This window comes from Peromyscus eremicus, chromosome 5, assembly GCF_949786415.1.
Source record: "Peromyscus eremicus chromosome 5, PerEre_H2_v1, whole genome shotgun sequence".
Classification (NCBI taxonomy): domain Eukaryota; kingdom Metazoa; phylum Chordata; class Mammalia; order Rodentia; family Cricetidae; genus Peromyscus; species Peromyscus eremicus.
Window position 1 is genome coordinate 66,024,761 of NC_081420.1, and position 16,510 is coordinate 66,041,270.

Here is a 16,510-nt window from a genome sequence, read left to right on the forward strand (position 1 = left end):
TTTGTTTCTATTTTATTTATTTCATCTCTCAGTTTGATTATTTACTGCTGTCTACTCTTGGGTGGGCTTGCTTCTTTTGTTTTAGAGATTTTGGGTGTGCTGTCAAGTTGCTAGTGTGAGATCTCTCCATTTTCTTTATGTAGGCCCTTAGTGCTATGAACTTTCCTCTTAGCATTGCTTTCCTTGTGTCCCTTAAGTTTGGGTATGTTGTGCATTCATCTTCATTGAATCCTAGGAAGTCTTTAATTTCTCTCTTTATTTCTGTCTTTATCCAGCTTTCATTCAGTAGAGAGTTGTTCACTTTCCATGAGTGTGTAAGCTTTTTATTGTTTCTGTTATTGTTGAAATCCAGCTTTAATCTGTGGTGGTCTGATAGAATGCAGGGCTTATTTCAATTTTCTTGTATCTGGTGAGACTTACTTTGTGACTGAGTGTGTGGTCAATTTTAGAGAAAGTTCCATGAGGTGCTGAAAAGAGGGTATATTCTTTAGTGTTTGGGTGAAATGTTCTGTAGGTATCTGTTAGGTCTATTTGGCTTATAATGTCTGTTAGTTACAGTATTTCTCTGTTTATTTTTTGTGTGGATGACCTGTCTGTTGGTGAGAGTTGGGTATTGAACTCTACCACTATCAATGTGTGAAGGTTGATGTATGAGTTAAGCTTTAGTAATATTTCTTTTACAAACTTGAGTGCCCTTGAGTTTGGGGCATAGATCTTAAGAATTGAAATATCATCTTGGTGGATTTTTCTTTTGATGAGTATGAAGTGTTTTTCCTCATCTCTTTTGATTAATTTTGGTTGGAAGTCTACTTTGTTAGATATTAGAAGGCTGTACCATCAGCTTGCTTCTTAGGTCCATTTGCTTGGAAAATCTTTTTCCAACCCTTTACTCTGAGGTATTGTCTATCTTTGACATTGAGGTGTGTTTCCTGTATGCAGCAGAAGAATGGATCCTGTTTTCACATTCACTCTGTTAGCCTGTGTCTTTTTATTGAAGAATTGAGACCACTGATAGTGAGAGATTTCAATGGCAAGTAATACTTCCTGTTATTTTGTTGTTGTTGTTGTTGGTGGTGGTGGTGTGTGTATTTCCCTTTTTTGGATTTTGCTGGTGTTTTCATTGTTGTATTTAACCTCCTTGGGTTGGAGTTTTCTTTCTAGTATTTTCTGAAGGGCTAGATTTGTAGGTAGATATTGTCTAAATTTGATTTTATCATGGAATATCTTGTTTTCTCCATGTATGGTTACTGAAAGTTTTTCTAGGTACAGTAGTCTGGGCTGGCATCTGAGGTCTCTTTCAGCCTGAAGGGTATCTCTTCAGCTCCTGCTGGCTTTTAGAGTCTCCATTGCCAGGTCAGTTATAATTCTAATAGGTATGCCTTTATGTTGCTTGGTATTTTTCCCTTGCAGCTTTTAATATTCTTTCTTTGTTCTGTATGTTTAGTGTTTTGATTATTATGTGGTGAGGGGGTCTTTCTTTTTGTCTAGTCTATTTGGTGTTCTATATTGTCTTAGTTAGCGTTTTTATTGCACTGAAGAGACACCATGACCACAGCAACTCTTATAAAGAAAAATATTTAATTGGGGCTGACTTACAATATCAGAGGTTTAGTCCATTATCATAATGGCAAGATATGGTGGTGTACAGGCAGACATGGTGCTGGAGGAGCTGAGAGTTCTACATTTTGATTGTCAGGCCACAGAAGAAGAGACTGCTACACTGGGCATGGCTTGAGAATATATAAGACCTCAAAGCCCTCCCCCACAGTGATACAGTTCTTCTAACAAGGCCATACCTACTCCAACAAGGCCACACCTCCTGTCAAGTCACATAAAATGTCTTAGCCTAAATAGGGTTCACAAGAATCTACTAGTTCTCAGGTTCACCAAAATCTACCAGTCTCCTCTACTGGTTTAAGCAAATGAAAGGTTTGCATACATAAGTATAAATTCAGCTATCTGAACTTCTTTGTAGTTCTCATTTCTCATTAATGCAATCTTCTTCTAAATAATCATTTACAAATTAGCCATTCACTGCCTGGCAGGCTTGTTCCCAAATTGGTATCCAGGATTCTAATTCCCATATCCCAGGACTTAGCCTAGCATTCATGACTGTCTACCCTCTAACCTTGACATACCTCTTCAAACCATCTCATTGTACAAATTCTTCATTTAGTTGATGCTAATCCCAAACAATTGAATCTTTCCCCACACTAGGTACTGCATCCTTCTTCAAAGATTTGTGCTCTACTGTAGGAATCACACAATTAGGCAGGGAAAAGACTGACACAACACTGAGAGTAAGTTGTATGTCTGTGTATGTGGTATATGTGTTCATATGTGTGCACGTGTGTGTGTGTGTGTGTGTGTGTGTGTGTGTGTGCGTGTGGGAAGCCCAAGGGTTGATGCCAGGTGTCTTCCTCCATTGCTGTCCAATTTTTTCTTTATAGATAGATTTTATCACTGAATCAGGATCTTGCTATTTTGGCTAGAATGGCCCTGACCTTCGTCTGTTTCTGCCTCCCCGGTGCTGAGGCTGTAGGAGCACACTGCAGTGCCTGGCTTTTGACTTGACTCCTTACACTTGCACAGCAAGCACTTTACTAGCTCCTCCCCCACCCCCTTCCAAATTACTCTTTATGCCCCACCCCATCTCACTCCATCATGGTGCCCTGCATGCAGCAGGTTTGGGCTGTGCGTGACCACAGGTTTCAGAGTAGAAAAAAAGCTCACAGTGTAGACTTTGAGCTGAAGTTGGAGAGATGAGGGCAGAAGATATCCCCACAGGTGAGGATGGATAATGTACGGACAGGGGAAGAAGCATATATGTTTTAAGGAGTGGGAGGAGATCAATGTGTTTTGAAAGGAGCTAGCAGAAAGAAAGGAGCCAGGTAGCACCACAGTCACTGGGAACAGGAGATTTGCAGTCAGAATATTTCTGGATTAGAACTCAGCTTTTACATCCCAGGGCATGACCTGGAGTTAATTAATTAAACCTTCAGCATCAGCTTTGTCATCAGTGAGAAGCTTTTTGTGGTGTTTGAGTAATGGAAGAACCATGTTTCACCACAGTACTCAGCATTCAGTAGCAACTTAGAAGATGGTAGAGGAGTGTTCTGGAGTCAAGAGCAGATTCAAAGGAGCCTTCTGGCAGGAAACTTTGATTTACTGACTTAGGGAAAAGAGAATCTTACACATTTCTGAGAAGAGAGTCATTTCCCAAGTAATTATCTGACCTCTCCTCCACCAAGCTTCCTCCATGAGTAATCTCAGGGCAAGAACTTGCTGCACAAACAGGAAGTTTTAACCCATAGTGGGTGAGTGTGGTCTTCTAACCATGGGCTCAATTCCTGGGAGAGTCTTCTCATTGCCCATTGAGCAGCAATGGCTGCTGAAGTCATGGAGCTTGCCCTTTTTCAATATGCACCTGCTGCCATGCCCACAAGTTCTCTTTCCCTCCATGCTGTATGTAGAATAGTGGTATTCTGTTAGTTTAAACATAAGTAGACAGTGAAAGATTTGCTGATACGTCTAGCTGAAATTCTCTTATTCTGCAATCTTCTAGAATTGCTAGAACGAAGTGTCTAAGCTTGGTGATATCAGACAGAATTTGCTGTCTCAAAGTTTTAGAGACTTAGGAGTCTGGAGTCAAAGTATTAGCAAGGCTTGTTCCTTCTGAAGAGACATAAGGGAGAGTATGTTCTACACTCATCAGAAAGTATAGAGTGGTGGCCAGCCATCTTTCCATTCACTGATCTTGATTTCCATGTGTAGATGTAACCAACTGTCTTATTAAATAAGAAACACAGAGCCGATTCAGAGAAGAAAGCCAAGAGGTCAGAGCTAAGAGCCTTACCCTTCCTGATTCAGCGATCTTCTTCAGCCAAGAGAGCTCTCCGAAAGGGACCTACTTCCTGTGTGTTTGTCTTTATATAGTCTTTCTGTTCTGCCTTCTCATTGGTTGTAAACCCAAACACATAACTGCCTCATCACTGCCTGTCTGTAGAGACTTCCAGGTCTTCTATGGTTGGGATTGAGATTAAAGGCATGTGTCTCCAATGCTGGCTGTATCCTTTAGAGATCTACCTAGCTCTGTCTACCAAGTGCTGGGATTAAAGGTGTGCGCTACCACCGCCACGCTCTTGCTATGGCTCTAATAGCTCTGACCCCCGGGCAACTTTATTTATTAACATACAATTAAAATCACATTTCAGTACAAATAAAATACCACCATATCCATGTTTACATGGCATTTTCTCCCTCTTTCCTTTCCTAGAAGTCCCTTTGTGCATGTCTGCTTTAAAAAATGTTCCCTTAATATTGACTTTAAATCTATCCTGATACCCTATTTTAACTTAATTACTTTAGTAAAAACACTATTTTCAATTAGCTTATATTCTGAGGGACTAGAAATAGGGACTCAACCATAACTGGGGTGCAAACTTAACCCCACAGCATCCCATCCTCTGGACCCACAAACTTCATGTTGTTTCCTTGCAGAAAGTCATTCATCCTAGCATCTCAAAACGTCTGATCCACTCCGATATCAATTCTGTGTTCAAAAGCTCATCTAAAAATCATCTCAAAGGGCCCCAAGTCACCATCTTATGAGCAAGGCTTGGGGAATGACTGTCTTGGGTCACAATTCCTCTCTATCAGTGACCCATGTGGAACCAGACAAAAGGTAGGTTGCAGGGCCTGGAGAGATGGATTAAGAATGCTTGTTTCTTTTGCAGAAAGCCCAAGTTCAATTTCCAGCATCCAACTGCAGGGGATCTGATGGCCTCTTCTGGCTTTTTCAGGCACCTGCAAACACACACACACACACACACACACACACACACACACACATACACACACACACACACACACTCACACACAAAAGCTCATAAATAAAAAAATATGAATCTTTTAAAAAGTAGATTGCTTCTAAAACACAATGGTGGGACAGAATAGACATTATTATTCTTCGAGAGACAAATAAGGAAGGGGAAAGCAATGGGGTCCAAGAAAGATCCAGCTTAGGAAGGAAAATTCCATTCAGTTTTAAGTCTTGGGGATGATTTCCTATTGCTGGATGCTCTGTTCTCTGGACCCATCTTCCAGGCCCAACTGTGCTGGCTCCTGGTTGGTGGCCTCTGCTCTCTGAATTCATAGCAAAACCTCAGCTTGTTCATCCTCCGAACTAGTCAGAGCCACTCTTCCCTCTTCTGGGACAACTTGTTTGTAGCCAAATAGCTCTATCAGCTCATTTCCTCATAGAGTCTCAGACGCCCAACAGCCTCCCTTCCTCTTGTCCTGTGTCCCCATCATCTTCCACCCAAGGGTTTCTGCCGATGTAGTGGATTGAATTCACAAGCCATAATCTTGATTTTTCTCTTCTGAGCATATTTTTGTCACCCCCCCCCATATGGATGGGGTAAGAATTTTCTAAATAGCAAAGTTCCAGTTTTCTTTTTGTCACACATATTTTTTTTCACTTTATTGTTCTTTAGTTACATTTTTACCAGGAACAACAGGGAGAGAACAGACCATATGAAAGGATATTGGCAACACTAGTTACCTCGTGGAAAGGTCACGGTCACGACAGAACCCAGTATCAGTATTCAGAGCTTTATTTGGAGGAAAAGGGGGGAAGAGAGGGGACCAGGTCTGGTGAGAGAGAAAGATGGTGGGGTGGGGGAAGAGGGGAGCAGAGCAGAACAGGGAGCAGAGAGCAGAGAGCAGAGGGAGTGTGGTGTCTGCATCCAGCTTTTAAGGCACAGATTGCATGACTATGCTGTGCATATATAGTCGCCAGCATCCCCTGATGATGTACATGTGCAGGAGTGAGGGCAGGATCCTAACACCTTTAGCTCTTTGCTTAGTGATGTCCTCAGCACTGCGTCTGATTCATTGCTTGCTAGTTGTTGTGGTTTGAATGGGAAGGTTCCCACAGGCTCCTGTTTCTAGTACTTGGTTCTCAGCTGTGGAGATCTTAGGAGACAGGGATCTGGCTACTGTTAGTAGGTGTCTAGAGGTGGAGATTGAGAGCAGTCTGGCCCCTGGTTCTACTCTAGTGCGCTCTGCTTCTCACCCTCTGCCATGTGAGGAACGTCTACCACACCCTACTGCCATGAGCTGTAGGACGCTTTATATATTATGATGATCTGAAACTGTGAGCCAAAGTTAACCTTTCTATCCCCATGTTGTTTCAGTCAGGTATTTAGTCACAGTGATGAAAAAGTAACTAATACATACATTCTGTTTTCTTCCAAACAACTTACCTGTTTTCTGCTATCATACAAAAAGGTATACCTTCCTTCCAGGTCCCAATAAGATGCCCCTTGTTTCTACCTTTCACATCAGAAGGACCTTGCTGGTCAAACTTCTAGCAGCTGTCTGTTCATAAAAGCATGCATGCTTTCTGAGATGATAGACATTTTCTCTGAGCCTTCCTCTGTTTTTCCTGGGCCCTGTCCAGAATTTCCTACATTTCCACCAACAATCTCTCAAGATGTTCTAGGCTTTTCTACTGCACATCTCCAAAGTTCCCTGTTACTCACTTCCAAAGCCATGCCTGCTTTTTCAGATCTTTCAGCTGCATCTCTCTTCCAGGGACAAATCTCTATTTACTTCCATACATGCTAGAACAAAGTGCCCCCAGCCACATGATACATACAACACAGGTTTATTATTCACCAGAACAGAATTGAGAAGCCTGAGACAAGGTATCAACTGGATTAGTGCTGAGGGATGTGAGGGGCCTTTACTCCTGACTTGTCCTAAGCGCTGCTGGGTTTAGGTAGTCTATGACACTCCTTGGCTAATATGGGAATCACCAAGATTTTACTGCCATATGCTTTTATTGCCATACGACATTCTGTCAATGTTTCCAAGTCTTTTTTCTATACTAGTCCATATTATAAGAATATTGGTTATATTGAGTTAGGGACCACTCTAATGATCTTATGTTAATTGATTCATTCTTTGTGAAAGTTGATTTACAAATGAGGTTGTGTTCCAAGGTACTTGGGAGTAGGGATTTCAGCATGCCTTTTTAGGTAAGTACATCATTTAATTCATCTATCTTGTTAATAAATTATAAGCAGGGCCTAGCAATGTGTGAGGATTTCAAGCACTCATTAAAGAAAACATAAGTAGGGGTTGGTGTTTACTTTTTAACTATTCTTTTAGTTTAGTAGGTAGCAGGTATTTTACAGCCCCACACAAAACTAATGGAATAGATAATAAATACATATCTTGTAATTGAAAGCTAGCATTTTACACAATATAAACGTTGGCAACAATCTATAGCACCATGATCAGGAACTGTAACTTATCACATGATCTATTCATGTCACACAGCAGATGTAGCAGATACTTTAGAATGTGGTACACAATAGTAGATACATTGATATTCTAACTGATTACAATTTCCATCATGTTTTAAGTACTCCACAACTGGGGAAATGCATCAGTAGACAGGTACATGCATTACTATGTTTACAAATCTGAAAGAACTTGAATAATTGCATGTAATTCTATAAGAAGGTTGGAGGCCAATGGAATTATTTTTTAAAAGAGTTATAGATAATTTCAATTTAATTTGTTATGAAAGTCTGTATTTTATTTTACTCATCTAAATTTTATCCTGAGAGGATACCTCAGGATTCACTAGATTCTCAGCTGGTTTTTATACATAAAATGTTCAGGAACAGTATTCTAGATGCTGAAAACAAAGAATAAGTTCAGTTTTGTGAGATGAAGAAAGAGGAAGAGGGCAAGCAACAGAAACAGAAGAAAAGCTGGGCAGTGGTGGCGCACACCTTTAATCCCCCCGCACTCGGGAGGTAGAGGCAAGCGGATCTCTGTGAGTTCGAGGCCAGCCTGGTCTACAGAGTGAGATCCAGGACAGGCACCAAAACTACACAGAGAAACCCATCTCAAAAACCCAAAACAAACAAACCAAAAAAGCAATAACAACAACAACAACAAACCAGAAGAAAACCAGCAGGGTTTTAAGTTGTCAGAAGGGTCAAGTGCTCAAAACATGTTTAGGAGGAATGTGGGAAAATGACCCAAGTGGGAGACACAGGTGACAATGTGGAACGAGACTTCACCACAGTGGATATGATAGAGAGCTCCTAGCAGGAGGAACAGATATAGTGAGACTGAGGAGAAGCCAGCATGGAGAGATCATGAGACAAAAGCTGGAGTGGCTGGAGTCAAGTAGTGGGGAGGCAGATCATTTTAAAGGAGGAAAATAGGAGAAAGGATTCTTAAAGCAAGTTAGGGCTCCCACGAGAAGACTCCATTGTATACCAATTGCATTGCACACCCTTGAGAGCTATCTGTGATTGCAGTAAAACATGCATAACATAAACTTTATGACCTTAACCATTTTGTGTACAGCTCAGAGGTATTAAACGCATTTGTGTTGCTGGGCTACCATCACTGTCAACCATCTGCCCATAAACCCTTCTCATCTTTCAAGACCGAATCTTTGTGCCCATTAAACACAAATTCCCCACCCCTGCCCCGAGCCTCCCATCTTTGAAGATACGGGGATAAAATGCGTTTTACATTTTAAATGTGATTCCAGGGGAGACGGTGAGATGGATAAGTATGAGAAAATGAGTCTGAATCCTCAGCACTCATGTAAAAAGCTTGGCGTGGATGACTGTGTGTACTGTTAACTCCAGCGTCATGGGGGCAGAGACAGGCAGACACAGAGAAATCACTGGGCACAGAGTCTAGCTGTAATGATGAGGTTCAGGTTCAGTGAGAGACTCTGTCTCAAGGTATAAGGCAGAGAGCAATAGAGGAAGACACTAGATGGTTTCCAGAACGGAAATTCTAACAGGAAACACTGTTAGAGAAGTTAGAGATGGGAGACAATGGTGAATGGACTGTGGTGTGAGTAAAGGATGGTTGGACTTAGATTTCCGCAGGAAGTCAGAGAGGATGGGGTGATGTGTTAGAGTGACTGTGGGGGAGGACTTCCATTGTCTTGTAGACACAACTAGTCTGAACTGCCTCTTTAACATTCAGGCAGAGATGTCACCTGGTACAGTATGTATTGAGTGTCCTGTGGAAGTAAGTTAGTAATTAAAAACATGGGAATGAGTGCAGTAATTGAGGGAGATTATTTAGAGAAGAGCCCAGGAATAATCCTCTGGACATTCTCTTCTTCAGAAGTCAGATTACAAGGATTAGAGCCCCATGCATGTTTAGCCATGGTCTTTTAGCCACAGTCCCTTAGGTAGCCTCATGATGCAAATATGTAGTTCTGGTCTTAGACAGGAAGCAAAGCAACCAGCTTTCTTCTTTATATTTTATTTCATTGAAAAGAACAAAATGATTAGTTTCTGATATATCAATTTCAAATCCCATTGTACCTAGCATTAGCCATTTGCACTGGGTGTGGCTTACAGAGGGGATGCTGTCTCCCTTGTTAATTATGGCTGTGTCTAAGATGGAGCTGAAGTAAGAGAGGCATGGCAGAAGTAAGGAGAAATTGTTAACAATTTATCTAGTCAATACTTCTTATACTGTGGAGCACTTTATACGAATGTAACTAATGTAAGGTGTTCAGGGAAAGAGGAGATCAATATTTTATTGTGACAACAATGCTTTGATAGGCTGGCAACATGGCTGAGTGGGTAAATGCTTATCCCACAAGCATAAGGACTGAGTTCGGTTCTCTAGAACCCTCCCTCATAAAGGGCCAGACCCTGCTTTTATGGAGAGTTAGAAGGCAGGGACAGGAGACTCTCCAGAAACTCATGGGCTAGTCCACCACACCCAGTGTTAAAATAGAGAAGCCCTACCTCAAACAAGGTGAAGGTGAGGATAATACTGAGTTACCCTTTGACCCCCATACACATGCTGCACTGTACAGGTGTCTGCGCTCACACATACCTCCACCCAATAGCTCTGACTGTCTTTTGTTTTGTTTGTTAATTCAAGAAGCTAAGCATTCGTTTGAGTTTTCCCTGTCAGAAAATACAGTATGATATTTATTTCACATCTCAATCACTAGTTTACTAATTATTGGGCTATTTGGAAATCTCTCACCCTTTTGTTGGAGAAAAGCATTCTGTTTTTTTTTTTTTTTCCTGCACATGTTACTTTTTTTCCATACTCAAACATTTGGGAAATGGAAATAGGGAAGCAGTGAGCTTCTTAGAAAAACTGTAGATGAATGAAAGGGGAACTATGAAATTAGCGACATACAACAGGAACTGTCGATGTGCTGTGTTACTGCTGTTGCTTATTTTTTCTCCCTTGCTAGGAGACCTGTTCTGATGATGTGTGTGGTGCTCACCACGCTCCCCAGCTTCAGCTTTTCTATAGCAGTCACCGAGGTATGCAATTTTCATTTCTTCGGTTGCAGGATTTCATGGTCTTAAAATGTCATGGTTTTGATTTTCAAGAGAGTAGTATGCCCAAAACATTTTCTAAAGTTGATTTTACTCCAATCTTCTTCCAACTTGATATATATGTACATATATATATACATATATGTATAATCCTTATTGTAAGATAATTATTACTTCTATGATTTGAGGGATAGTCTGGCATTTTAAAATACATATTTTTTCTGTATTTGTGTATATGACACAAAAGTATATTTCAAAGTCATAAAGAGTCAAAAAAATCTCAATCTACATTCTTCATAATTATCTACACAATTCGACACAATTATCTTTGGTAAGTTACCCATTGATAAAATTTTTGCACATGTTAATTAAGTTGATAAGCCTTTTGTTTTGATGAAATACGGCTTCAAAAGTTTTCCAGCCGACAGCCAGACCCTAGGACAGGACTATTATAGGCAAAATTCACAGGCTGTAAGAACCTCAGTTTCCACAGAAGTCAGGGAAGGCCTCACCAATGAATGGCATTATTAACTTGCAAGGTATTAGGAAAGAGGACACCATAATCTTTGGGGAAGGGGGTGGGGAGGCATTCCCAGAAGTTCTAATTTCAGTTCATAAAATGATGGTATATCTGGAGTATGATAGCTTTTTTTTCATTATTTCTTAAGATGTCCTCTTTTTTTTATTAAATTGCCTTTGAATAGTCACACATTAACAGAAAAGTGCTTGAAGCATAATTGTATAATATCACTGCAATGTCACAAAACATATCCCTATACCAACATCACTCAGGTGAAGAAATGCAGCCTGAGCAGCTGCATCCCCACGGGCTCTGCCTCCCTTGCATGATTAATTTGACCATGACTTCTGTAACAGAGACATTTATTTAGTTTTTGGATGTTCTCCTGGTGAAGTCAAATTATAACTACACTTATTGATTACATAATATATCTTCTATTTTACTCAAAAGTATAATGTAAGGGTCATTCATGTTTTTATGTCTGGTTATAGTTCACTTATTTTCATTGCTATAGACTCAAGTATTTCATCTTAAAAGCCATTATAATTTCTTTATTTATTCTTTGGTATTGGGATTGAACTTCTGTGGGTGTGAAGCACATACTTCACATCTGAGGTATGCCAGCCCAGCCCAAGGCTGCAATTTACATTTCAGTTGTACAGTTCTATTCTGATGTTATTGCTGTTGCTGTAGTGAGGACTGAACTTAGGAGGCAAGCACTCTACCACTGTGCTACATTCTCAGTCCCATCAGTGCTGTTCTTTCAAAAAATGGTTTATATTATTATTATTATTGTTATTTTACATCCTGACTACAGTTTCCCCTCTATCCTCTCCTCCCAGTTCATAACCCCTACCTCTGCTCTGTCCCTTCATCCACTCCTCCTTCATTTTTCTTCTGAAAAGGGCAGTCCTCCCATGGATATTAACCAAACATGGCATAAGCCCCTCCTCTCATATTAACTGGACAAGACAACCCAGTATGAGGAATAGGGTCTCAAAAGCTGGTAAAAGAGTCAGAGACAACCCCTGCTTCCACTGTTAGGAATCCCATAAGAAGACCAAGTTACACAATTGTAATATACATACAAAGAGCTAGGTCAGTCCCATGCGGGCTCCCTGGTTGTTGGTTCAGTCTCTGTGAGCCCCTGTGAGCCCAGGTAAGTTGATTCTGTGGATTTTCATGTGGTATCCTTGACTCCTCTGGTTCCTACACTCCTTCACCCCCCTTTTCGTTAGGATTCCTCAAACTCTGCCTAATGTTTGACTGTGGGTCTCGACATTTGTTTCCATCAGTTGCTGGATGAAACCTCTCTGGTGACAATTGGGCTAGGCACCAATCTATGAGTATAGCAGAATATCATTAGGAATCATTGCATTGACTTTTTTTTTTTTTTTGCCAGTCATGTTTGGTTCTATCACAGGTGTCTGGGCTATCCAGCCTCTGGGTCCTGGCCCTCCAGGCAGTGTCAGGGGTGGGCTTCCTCTAGTGGCATGGGTCTCAGGGTGGACCAGCCATTGGTTGGCCACTCTCACAATTTTTGTGCCTCTTTGCCCCCCAGCTCATCTTGTAGGCAGAACAAATTGTAGGTTGAAGGTTATATGGCTGGGATGGTGTTCCAATCCCTCTACCGAAAGTCTTTCCTGGTTACAGGAGATGGCCAGTTCAGGCTAAGTATCCTCTATTGCTAGGAGCCTTAGCTGGGGTCACCCAAGCAGTTCTACTAAAATCAGGAATAAGACAAGGCTGTCTCCTCTCTCTATATCTATTCAATATAGTACTTGAAGTTCTAGCTAGAGCAATAAGACAACTAAAGGAGATCAGGGGATACAAATTGGAAAGGAAGGCCGGGTGGTGGTGGCACACGCCTTTAATCCCAGCACTCGGGAGGCAGAGACAGGCGGATCTCTGTGAGTTCGAGGCCAGCCTGGGCTACCAAGTGAGTTCCAGGAAAGGCGCAAAGCTACACAGAGAAACCCTGTCTCGAAAAACAAAAAAAAAAACAAAAAAAAAAAACAAAAAAAACAAAAAAAACAAATTGGAAAGGAAGAAGTCAAAGTATTGCTATTTGCAGATGATAGGATAGTATACACAAGTGACCCCAGAAATTCTACCAGGGAACGTGTACAGCTGAGAAACATCTTCTGTGAAGTGGTTGGATATAAGATTAACTAAAAAAAAAAAATCAATAGTCCTCCTATATACAAACAATAAATGGGCTGAGAAAGAAATCAGGGAAACAACACCCTTCACAATAGCCACAAATAATATATTTCGGTGTCACTCTAGCCAAGCAAGTGAAAGACTTGTATGACAGTTCTGTTCTTGATGATAATACCAGTTGTTTCCATTTTGAGCTAATGTTGCCAGGAACTTGCCTAAACATGTTTATAGATGTGATTGTATCAGTTGATTTAACACATAGGAGTAGAATGGATGGGCTATACAATATCCAACCATCCAAAGCATGGATTATGTCAAGCACGTTTCAAGGGAGACGGTGCTGCCGTCCGTCTGCACACTTCAGCAGCAGAGAATGAACGTGCTCTCAGCTTCACGTTCTTTACCGGAGCTTGCTCTTGTTTTTAGCTAACCTGAGGGATAGGATTTTGAAACTCATTGTACTTTAAAATTTATTTTACCCAAATTAGCGAGGTTGAGTATCTTTTCATCTTTGCTTATCTTTTTTTTTTTTTTTTTTTGGTTTTTCTAGACAGGGTTTCTCTGTGTAGCTTTGTGCCTTTTCCTGGAACTCACTTGGTAGCCCAGGCTGGCCTCGAACTCACAGAGATCCGCCTGGCTCTGCCTCCCGAGTGCTGGCATTAAAGGCGTGCGCCACCACCGCCCGGCCCATCTTTGCTTATCTTTTAAGTTTGATTTACAGAGTAAACAGGTTGTATTTATGTATTTAGGAACACAGACACACACACACACACACACACACACACACACACACACACACACACTCACACACACCAAAAAAAACCAATTAAAGAGAAAGAGGCCATAAATTTGAAAGAGAGCAAGGTGGAGGGTAACATGAGTAACAAGAGTCTGGAGAGAGGAAAGGGAGGGGAAATGATGTAATTATATTATAATCTCAAAAAATAAAAGAACTATTTGAAAAAAGTGATTTGAAAGTGCTGTTTATATGTTCAAATTACAACCCTTTTTATTTTTTATTTATTTATTTTTATTTTTATTATTACTTTTTTCTTTTGGTTTTTCGAGACAGAGTTTCTCTGTGTAGTTTTGGTGCCTGTCTTGGATCTCACTCTGTAGCCCAGGCTGGCATCAAACTCACAGAGATCCGCCTGGCTCTGTCTCCTGGGTGCTGGGATTAAAGGCATGAGCCACCACCGCCCAGCTTTTTTTTTGTTTGTTTATTTTTTGTTTTTTTTTTTTTGAGACAGAGTTTCTCTGTGTAGTTTTGGTCCCTATCCTGGAACTCCCTTTGTAGACCAAGCTGGCCTTGAACTCACAGAGATCCACTTGGCTCCGCCTCCCAAGTGCTGGGATTAAAGGCGTGTGCCACCACACCCAGCTACAACCCTTTTTAAATATACACACTGTAAATATGTTCCTCCTGGGATTTACCTCCATACTTTTACTGTGTCTTTTGATAAGATTTTTTTTGCTTTAAAATAGTCTGATTTATCAACTTCTTTCATTTGTATAAAATGCTTCTGGTGAGAGAATTAAGAAGATAGATGAATCTAAACTGCAAAATCCTAAAGATCTAATCTCATCATGAACTTATTTCATCTGTTAGAAAATATGTTTTTTCCTCCTTCTTCCTGTAGATCCACAGTCCAGCTTTAATGGTGTTTTATTATGTTGTGTAAGGGTGGGTCAAATTCATTTTTTTTCCCCAATGAGCCGAGTATCATTTTGTAAAAACTTAGTCCTATGTTTCAACAGAGTCCTCTTTATTATAAGGTAGGTGTTCACGTGTCTGAGCTGTCCCCAAGCTTTTTGTTTCATCACTTTGCCCAGTTGTCTATCCTGTGCTCACACCTCACAGCTGTCCATCCTGTGCTCACACCTCACTGCTGTCTATCTTGTGCTAACTCATACCTCATAGCTGTCTATCCTGTGCTAACTCATACCTCACTGCTTATTCTTATAGCTTTGTAAGTTTTCTACAGACCAGAAGAGCAATCATTCTAGCTTCCTTTTCTTCTAGATTTTTTGCCCATTATATTTCCACATACATTTTAGAATATGCTTTATAATTGACATGCTAATTAAATTGCAGTTAATGGTTTTATCTTTTAAAAAATCTTATTTTTATGTTTTCGTCATTAGTAGTTAAAAAGAATACACCCATTTGGGAGCATTTTCTCCATATACACTCATATAGTTTATGAAAAATGATGTTTAATTTTTCTTTGTTTTTAAGACAGTTTATTGTATTGTGTTTATTTTTGCTTGATTTATTAGACTGTCTAAGATATTCAAGACAAGTTGAATAGAATTGGTCATGAAGGCATCTTTGTCTTGTTTCTGAAAGGAAACTTCCAATATTTCATCAAGAATATGATGCACCATAGCTTGTTTTGTTGTGTTGTTTATATATACCATAAGCAGATGAAGAAGAAAGCTTAGCTGAGCTTACCTGCTACTGTCAAGGCTCTGCTTAGCAGTGGAAGTGGAAGGAATGGCCCATTTCACCTTTACTGGGAACACACATACACGTACACAAACACACAATATACACTGATACACAGACAAACACACACAGATGCACATACAGACACATATACACACATACACATACACACAGACACACACTGTCTTAGGGTTTCTATTGCTGTGAAGAGACACCATGATCACAGCAACTCTTATAAGGGAAACATTCAATTGAGGTGGCTCGCTTAAAGTTTCAGAGGTTCAGTCTGTTATCATCATGGCAGGGAGTATGGCAGTGAGCAGGCAGACATGGTACTGGAGAAATAACTGAGAGTTCTACATCTTGTTGGCAACATGGAATGGTCTGTCACATTGATCGAAGCTTAAGCAAAAGAAACCTCGGAGCCCATCCCCACAGTGACACACTTCTTTTTTTCCAGAGCTGAGGACTGAACCCAGGGCTTTGTGCTTGCTAGGCAAGCACTCTATCACTGATCTAAATCCCCAACCCCCCGACACACTTCTTTCAATAAGACCATACCTACTTCAACAAAGCCACACCCCCAGTAGTGCCACTCCCTTTGGGGCCCTTTTCTTTCAAGCCACTATATACACACACAGAAACACATACACTCAGAAACAGACACAGACACACAAAGACACACACACACACACACACACACACACACATGGAATGAGGATCAAATCCAGGGATCCAAGTTCTCATGTATACTAGGCAAGTACTCTGCCAACTGAGCTATATACACAGCCTTTTATTATTGTATTTTTGCATGCATTTAAATAAAAAAACGATCCCACTTGTGAGAATCCTCATTGTATATTTAGAAATGGTTCAAAGTCTTGTAGTTAAAACTTGAGAAGCTAAAAACAGAGCTTTTAATTTTCCGTAAATATATTTATGATAAATTTAGCACTGTCTGCAGACAGTTGACAGACTTTAGAATGAATAAAGCAAACTAATTAAATATGCTTA

The 16,510-nt window shown here is 40.5% G+C and overlaps 1 protein-coding gene across 1 annotated transcript in view; it reads left to right on the top strand.

Annotated features, from left to right (window-relative positions):
* The window catches only part of Tmem236 (transmembrane protein 236), a 44,892-nt gene that overhangs the window by 7,401 nt on the left and 20,981 nt on the right, over positions 1–16,510 (top strand). The window contains exon 2 of the mRNA XM_059262446.1: positions 10,277–10,349. Within this exon, the coding sequence (XP_059118429.1) occupies positions 10,277–10,349 (73 nt within the window). The remainder of the gene's footprint in view (positions 1–10,276; positions 10,350–16,510) is intronic.